Below are 10,000 nucleotides of genomic sequence, written 5' to 3' on the forward strand. Positions count from 1 at the left end.
TCAGCCGGATAGTTCGTCCACCGAAGGTCAGAGGTCGCCAACTTCGTGTTCAGGAGCACCTCTGAGACACACACAGTTACACAACGTCACACACACAGGTACACAACATCACACACACAGGTACACAACGTCACACACACACAGGTACACAACGTCACACACACAGGTACACAACGTCACACACACACACAGGTACACAACGTCTCACACACACACACGCACACACCAACACACACACACACACACACACAGGTACACAACATCACACACACAGGTACACAACGTCACACACACACAGGTACACAACATCACACACACAGGTACACAACGTCACACACACACAGGTACACAACGTCACACACACAGGTACACAACGTCACACACACACACAGGTACACAACGTCTCACACACACACAGGTACACAACATCACACACACAGTTACACAACGTCACACACACACAGGTACACAACGTCACACACACAGGTACACAACCACACACACACACACAGGTACACAACGTCACACACACACAGGTACACAACGTCACACACACAGGTACACAACGTCACACACACACAGGTACACGACACACACACAGGTACACAACATCACACACACAGGTACACCACGTCACACACACACACAGGTACACAACGTCACACACACACACACAGGTACACAACATCACACACACAGGTACACAACGTCACACACACACAGGTACACAACGTCACACACACACAGGTACACAACGTCACACACACACACACAGGTACACAACATCACACACACAGGTACACAACATCACACACACAGGTACACCACGTCACACACACACACAGGTACACAACGTCACACACTATGTCTATGTTGTGTACTTACACACACACGTGTGTACAGGCTATGTGAGTGTAGTTTGTTGTTGCCATGGAAACACACAGAGTGAATTACAGAGAGCTTCATTCCTCAGCTGAACGAAGGCACCACTCCTCTACACACACACACACACTCAGACACACACACACACACACACACACACACACACACACACACACACACACACACACCACACACACACACACAGACACACACACACAGACACACACACTCAGACACACACACACACACTCACACACACACACACACACACACACACTCAGACACACACACACACACACACACACACACACACACACACACACACACACACACACACACACACACACACACACACACACACACACACACACACACAGACACACACACACACACACACACACACACACACACTCAGACACACACACACTCACACACACACTCACACACACACACTCAGACACACACACACTCAGACACACACTCAGACACACACACTCAGACTCTCAGACACACACATACACGCACACACGTAGACACACACACACTGTAATTCTCCTCGTCGGTTAATTACATCAAGAAGTGAGTGAAGCAGCAAGTGCATGTGTGTGTTTGAGTGTGTGTGTGAGTGTGAGTGTGTGTTTGAGTGTGTGTGTATGTGTGTGTGTGTGTGTGAGTGAGTGTGAGTGTGTGTTTGAGTGTGTGTGTGTGAGTGTGTGTTTGAGTGTGTGAGTGTGTGTGAGTGTGTGAGTGTGTGTGAGTGTGTGAGTGTGTGAGTGTGTGTGTGTGCGTGAGTGTGTGTTTGAGTGTGTATGTGTGTGTGTGTTTGTGTGTGTGTGTGTTACAGAGTGCTGATGGAACATTCAATCAAACTTTACGAAAAGAAGAATCAAAAAGTTTCGACTTTATTTTTCGGGTTCAGGAGCGAGAACGTACTCAGGTATCTGCTCACCTGAACGCTCCGCCCCACAGGCTGTGATGTCACAGTGATGTCATGACATGTGATCAGGCTTCTGTCCAGCCCCAGAGAGATGGACAGAGATCACTCACTCACTCATTCATTCACTCACTCACTCATTCACTCACTCACTCATTCACTCACTCACTCACACACTCATTCACTCACACACCCACTCACTCATCATTCACTCACTCATTCATTCACTCACTCACTCATTCACTCATTCACTCACTCACTCATTCACTCACTCACTCACTCATTCACTCACACACCCACTCACTCACTCACACACTCACTCACTCACTCACTCACACACACTCACTCACTCACACACTCACTCATTCATTCACTCACTCACTCATTCACTCACTCATTCACTCATTCACTAATTTATTCACTCACTCACTCATTCACTTATTTATTCACACACTCATTCACTCAGTCACTCACTCATTCATTCACTCATCATTCACTCACTCACTCATTCACTCACTCACTCACTCATTCACTCACTCATTCACTCACTCACTCATTCACTCACTTGCTCATTCATTCACTCACTCACTCATTCATTCACTCACTCACTCACTCCCTCATTCACTCACTCGCTCATTCATTCACTCACTCATTCACTCACTCACTCACTCACTCACTCATTCTCTCACTCGCTCTTTCATTCACTCGCTCACTCACTCACTCATTTATTCACTCACTCACTCATTTATTCACTCACTCATTCACTTATTTATTCACACACTCATTCACTCACTCACTCACTCATTTATTCACTCACTCATTCACTTATTTATTCACACACTCATTCATTCACTCACTCATTCATTCACTCACTCACTCATTCATTCACTCACTCACTCACTCATTCACTCACTCGCTCATTCATTCACTCGCTCACTCATTCACTCACTCACTCATTCTCTCACTCGCTCATTCATTCACTCGCTCACTCATTTATTCACTCACTCACACACTCACTTATTCACACACTCATTCACTTATTTATTCACACACTCATTCACCAGTCACCACTTATTCATTCCACTCATCATTCACTCACTCACTCATTCACTCACTCATTCACTCACCACCATTCACTCATTCATTCACTCACTCACTCATCCACCACCGCCATTCATTCCACTCGCTCACCATTCACCACCACTCATTCTCTCACTCGCTCATTCATTCACCACACACCCACCACCACCACACACCACCACCACCACTCCTCACACACACTCACCACTCACACACTCACTCATTCATTCACTCACCACTCATTCACTCACCATTCACTCATTCACTAATTTATTCACTCACTCACCATTCACTTATTTATTCACACACTCATTCACTCAGTCACTCACTCATTCATTCACCCATCATTCACTCACTCACTCATTCACTCACTCACTCACTCATTCACTCACTCATTCACTCACTCACTCATTCACTCACTTGCTCATTCATTCACTCACTCACTCATTCATTCACTCACTCACTCACTCCCTCATTCACTCACTCGCTCATTCATTCACTCACTCACTCATTCACTCACTCACTCACTCACTCATTCTCTCACTCGCTCTTTCATTCACTCGCTCACTCACTCACTCATTTATTCACTCACTCACTCATTTATTCACTCACTCATTCACTTATTTATTCACACACTCATTCACTCACTCACTCACTCATTTATTCACTCACTCATTCACTTATTTATTCACACACTCATTCATTCACTCACTCATTCATTCACTCACTCACTCATTCATTCACTCACTCACTCACTCATTCACTCACTCGCTCATTCATTCACTCGCTCACTCATTCACTCACTCACTCATTCTCTCACTCGCTCATTCATTCACTCGCTCACTCATTTATTCACTCACTCACACACTCACTTATTCACACACTCATTCACTTATTTATTCACACACTCATTCACTCAGTCACTCACTTATTCATTCACTCATCATTCACTCACTCACTCATTCACTCACTCATTCACTCACTCACTCATTCATTCACTCATTCATTCACTCACTCACTCATTCACTCACTCGCTCATTCATTCACTCGCTCACTCATTCACTCACTCACTCATTCTCTCACTCGCTCATTCATTCACTTGCTCACTCACTCACTCATTTATTCACTCACTCACTCACTCATTTATTCACTCACTCATTCACTTATTTATTCACACACTCACTCACTCATTCACTCACTCACTCACTCATCATTCACTCACTCACTCATTTATTCACTCACTCATTCACTCACTCACTCATTTATTCACTCATTCACTAATTTATTCACTCACTCACTCATTCACTTATTTATTCACACACTCATTCACTCAGTCACTCATTCATTCACTCATCATTCACTCACTCACTCATTCACTCACTCACTCACTCATTCACTCACTCATTCATTCATTCACTCACTCGCTCATTCACTCACTCGCTCATTCATTCACTCACTCATTCATTCACTCACTCACTCATTCACTCACTCGCTCATTCATTCACTCGCTCACTCACTCATTTATTCACTCACTCACTCATTCACTCATTTATTCACTCACTCATTCACTTATTTATTCACACACTCATTCACTCACTCACACACCCACTCACTCATCATTCACTCACTCACTCACTCATTCACTCACTCACACACTCACTCACTCATTCACTCATTCACTCACTCATTCACTCACTCATTCACTCACTCACTCATCATTCACTCACTCATTCACTCATTCACTCACTCACTCACTCACTCATTCACTCACTCGCTCATTCATTCACTCGCTCATTCATTCACTCGCTCATTCATTCACTCACTCATTCATTCACTCACTCACTCATTCGCTCATTCATTCACTCGCTCACTCACTCATTTATTCACTCACTCATTCACTCATTTATTCACTCACTCATTCACTTATTTATTCACTCACCACCACCACTCACTCACCACCCCACTCACCACTCACCATTCACTCACTCATTCACCACCACTCACTCACCACTCATTCACTCATCCACCACTCACTCACTCATCCACCCACCCATTCCACTCACCACCACACACTCACTCACTCATTCCACTCATTCCACCACTCATTCACTCACCCATCCACCACCCACCACACACTCATTCACCACACACCCACTCACCACCTCACTCACTCACTCATTCACTCACTCACTCATTCACTCACACACCCACTCACTCACTCACACACTCACTCATTCTCTCACTCGCTCATTCATTCACTCGCTCACTCACTCACTCATTTATTCACTCACTCACACACTCACTTATTCACACACTCATTCACTTATTTATTCACACACTCATTCACTCAGTCACTCACTCATTCATTCACTCATCATTCACTCACTCACTCACTCATTCACTCACTCATTCATTCACTCATTCATTCACTCACTCACTCATTCACTCACTCGCTCATTCATTCACTCACTCGCTCATTCATTCACTCGCTCACTCATTCACTCACTCGCTCATTCATTCACTCGCTCACTCATTCACTCACTCACTCATTCTCTCACTCGCTCATTCATTCACTTGCTCACTCACTCACTCATTTATTCACTCACTCACTCATTTATTCACTCACTCATTCACTTATTTATTCACACACTCACTCACTCATTCACTCACTCACTCATCATTCACTCACTCACTCATTTATTCACTCACTCATTCACTCACTCACTCATTTATTCACTCATTCACTAATTTATTCACTCACTCACTCATTCACTTATTTATTCACACACTCATTCACTCAGTCACTCATTCATTCACTCATCATTCACTCACTCACTCATTCACTCACTCACTCACTCATTCACTCACTCATTCACTCACTCATTCATTCATTCACTCACTCGCTCATTCACTCACTCGCTCATTCATTCACTCACTCATTCATTCACTCACTCACTCATTCACTCACTCGCTCATTCATTCACTCGCTCACTCACTCATTTATTCACTCACTCACTCATTCACTCATTTATTCACTCACTCATTCACTTATTTATTCACACACTCATTCACTCACTCACACACCCACTCACTCATCATTCACTCACTCACTCATTCACTCACTCACACACTCATTCACTCATTCACTCACTCATTCACTCACTCATTCACTCACTCACTCATTCACTCACTCGCTCATTCATTCACTCACTCATTCATTCACTCACTCACTCATTCACTCACTCGCTCATTCATTCACTCGCTCACTCACTCATTTATTCACTCACTCACTCATTCACTCATTTATTCACTCACTCATTCACTTATTTATTCACTCACTCACTCACTCACTCATTCACTCACTCATCATTCACTCACTCACTCACTCACTCATTCACTCACTCACACACTCACTCACTCATTCACTCATTCACTCATTCACTCACTCATTCACTCACTTACTCATCATTCACTCACTCACTCATTTATTCACTCACTCATTCACTCACTCACTCATTTATTCACTCATTCACTAATTTATTCACTCACTCACTCATTCACTTATTTATTCACACACTCATTCACTCAGTCACTCATTCATTCACTCATCATTCACTCACTCACTCATTCACTCACTCATTCATTCATTCACTCACTCGCTCATTCACTCACTCGCTCATTCATTCACTCACTCATTCATTCACTCACTCACTCATTCACTCACTCGCTCGCTCATTCATTCACTCGCTCACTCATTTATTCACTCACTCACTCATTCACTCATTTATTCACTCACTCATTCACTTATTTATTCACTCACTCACTCATTCACTCACTCACTCATTCACTCACTCATTCACTCACTCACTCACTCACTCACTCATTCTCTCACTCGCTCATTCATTCACTTGCTCACTCACTCACTCATTTATTCACTCACTCATTCACTTATTTATTCACTCATTCACTCAGTTGATGAATTTTTATAACAACAGTCTGATTTTAAAAGGAGTCTGAATTTAAGGAGCCGTCACAGTTTTAGAAAAAGGACGAATATTTCAAGAAAATAAAATCAGAACACTGAAAAAAGTTTAAAAAAAAGAGAAAAAGACCACGTTTACACACACACACACACACACACACACACACACACACACACACACACACACTCGCACACACACACACACACACACTCATACGTTACCATTCAACATCACAGCCTGAGACAGTTAACCAATTAAATCTCACCAAGTGTGTGTGTGTGTTGAGTTTACAGGGTCTAAATGCATCTAAACTACACACACAAGCACACACACACACGCACACACACACACACACACACTCAGGGCGAGTGTCTTGTATAAACATCCCGCCAGTGTTGTCATGGTAATTTCCGTGTCCTCTTCTTGCACTCTTATCAGCAGATACACTGTTTATAGCGTGTGTGTGTGTGTGTGTGTGAGAGAGAGAGTGAGAGCGTGTGTGTGTGTGTTTGTGAGAGTGTGTGTGTGTGTGTGTGTGTGAGTGTGTGTGTGTGTAATAAATCTGATTATTTGGCAGCGATTTGATTCTTTTTCATTCATTTTTGAAAAAACAACAAACAGTTTTCAGACAGAAAATCGTTTCTGTAAAAACAGCGTATGTGTGTGTGTGTGTGTGTGTGTGTGCGTGCATGTGCGTGTGTGTGTGCGTGTTTCAGAGACATAAAGGTGACCCTGAGCACAGACAGGACAGCAGACAAACAGCCGAGACGACGGAGAACATAAACGGATTCGTGTAAACGTCGTGGTTGTTTGAGCTCGCAGCTGATTGGACAGTTTGTAAATCATTTTCAGTGATGTCACTTTTTGTGATGTCACCTGTTATTAAAAATGCAAATAAAAATACAAAACAAAAAAATCAGAAACAAAAAGTCAAAATCAAAACAACAAAGAGAAAAAAGGAATATTTCAGGAAAAAGTCTTAATATTTATAAAAATGTTTTAAAATATGAAGTCAAACATTTTCCAGAATAAACACGAAGCGGAATATTTTAAACGCGGAGAAGACAGTTCAGACTGGGACCAGTTCAGACTGGGACCAGTTCAGACTGGGTCAGACTGGTTCTGTTAAAGTCTGCACATTCAGCTGAAGATTACGTGGAAATCTGGGTCCCTGAAAGACGGACAGAGGGACGATTAAGACGAGGACACTGCAGAGGTCAACCACAAAGACAGGACAACAAAAAAGACAATATGGACACAAACTGGGGGACAAACCAAAGTGGACACTGAGACGTGTACATGTCTGTTGGAGGAAATACTCACATCTTGCACTAAAAGTACTACTGCCAGCATGTACAAATACTCTGTTAAAGTCAATATTTTACTGCATAAAAACATTTTTTACTTCAGATTTCTGCACGAGTGCTGTTGTACTTTTACTGCTGGTACTTTAAATACATTTGAAAGCAGGTACTGTTGTACTTTGTACTTTTACTGCGGGTAAGAAGTACTTTGCTGTCACTGAGTCGTCCCAGCTGCCGTGTTTATGTCGTTATCAAACTGCTTCGTGTTTTTTTTGGTTTCAAATCTCGTCAATCACCAATAATCAGTATCGATCAATAATCTGAACTCACAACGTTCCATCGTCAGAGAGACGGTGGAATCTGATCGATCAGTGATCAATAACCTGAAAACCTCAGCGATTATTTAAATAATAATAATACATTATTTTTTAATTAAAAGAATTTTTTTTGAATGAACTTTATTTAAAACTTTAGGACTGTCCGTATGAATTCCACATTTTGACAGAAACGTTTTCGTTTTTATTGTAAATGCGTATCGGCTCAAAACATCGGCGTGGGTTTTATAATAATAATATAATAATAATATATGGGTTTTATAATAATAATATAATAATAATATATGGGTTTCATAATAATAATATAATAATAATATAATAATAATATATGGGTTTCATAATAATAATATAATAATAATATATGGGTTTTATAATAATAATATAATAATAATATATGGGTTTTATAATAATAATATAATAATAATATATGGGTTTTATAATAATAATATAATAATAATATATGGGTTTTATAATAATAATATAATAATAATATATGGGTTTTATAATAATAATATAATAATAATATATGGGTTTTATAATAATAATATAATAATTTTATATAATAATAACAAATGTCAGTTGACACAGAGCATGCGGATGGAGATTTGGCTGTTGTTGGTTTTAGCGATTTGGGGAGATTTATTGATTTAGTTCTGATCGATCATCAATAATCATGCTTCACTTTTTATTTCCAAAAATAGAGAGAACAACCTCTGATCATTTTCAGGACCACACTGCAGATGTATGGAGGACGAAAAATGTCTAAATTATACACGTTTTATAAAAATGCAGGAACGAATGCAAGTTTAATAAACAGCTACATAAATAATTTACATGAATAATTTATATATTAGAATAAAAATAATAAATACAAATGTTGAAAAAGACTACATGAATGCTAAATTAATACATAAATAGATACATGCATAAATACATTTTTAAATATAAACAAATATAAAATGAATCACTCCTCAGGTAAAGAGCCTGTTAAAAATACAGAAATAAATAAATGCATAAATAATAAATGTTGAAATAAATAAAGTGAAGTTTGGACCACAGAAATAAAGAAATTAATTCATGCAGTTGTACATAAATGTAGGAACAGAGAAATTCATTAATATTTCCCGTTTGATCGCCCACATTATTTATTTATTCTACTGATTATGTGTTTAGTGATTTATTTATTGACAGGTCTGTTATTTACCATGTTTTGTCCTCCATACGCAGAAATACTGCATTTAAAATTCAATTATCAGTAATAGTACTCAGCAGTAGTATTCAGTATCAGTTCTTAGTAATAGTGCTCAGCAGTAGTATCAGTAAGTATCAACACCAGTATCAGCAGTAGTTTAACAGTAATACTCGGCAGTAGTATCGGCGATAGTATTGATGAGTACGGTGGCCGGAGGGGGTCAGTCTTACCTTGCTCGGCTCCGCAGCAGGTCAGCAGCAGCAGAAGGAGCAGCGGCCTCAGCCCGCGGC

General features: G+C 40.6%; 1 protein-coding gene across 3 annotated transcripts in view; it reads right to left on the reverse strand.

Annotated features, from left to right (window-relative positions):
• The window catches only part of ephb4b (eph receptor B4b), a 30,874-nt gene that overhangs the window by 20,278 nt on the left and 596 nt on the right, over nt 1-10,000 (reverse strand). For all 3 annotated transcript variants that reach the window (XM_088073107.1, XM_088073108.1, XM_088073106.1), the window contains exons 1-2: nt 9,941-10,000; nt 1-61 (exon numbers count right to left, since the gene is read on the reverse strand). The exon at nt 1-61 is cut by the window's left edge and continues 10 nt beyond it; the exon at nt 9,941-10,000 is cut by the window's right edge and continues 596 nt beyond it. In XM_088073107.1, the coding sequence (XP_087929233.1) occupies nt 1-61; nt 9,941-10,000 (121 nt within the window). The remainder of the gene's footprint in view (nt 62-9,940) is intronic.

This window comes from Plectropomus leopardus, chromosome 23 (genome assembly GCF_026936395.1).
Source record: "Plectropomus leopardus strain MGB_pleo_1.0 chromosome 23, ASM2693639v1, whole genome shotgun sequence".
NCBI lineage: Eukaryota > Metazoa > Chordata > Actinopteri > Perciformes > Serranidae > Plectropomus > Plectropomus leopardus.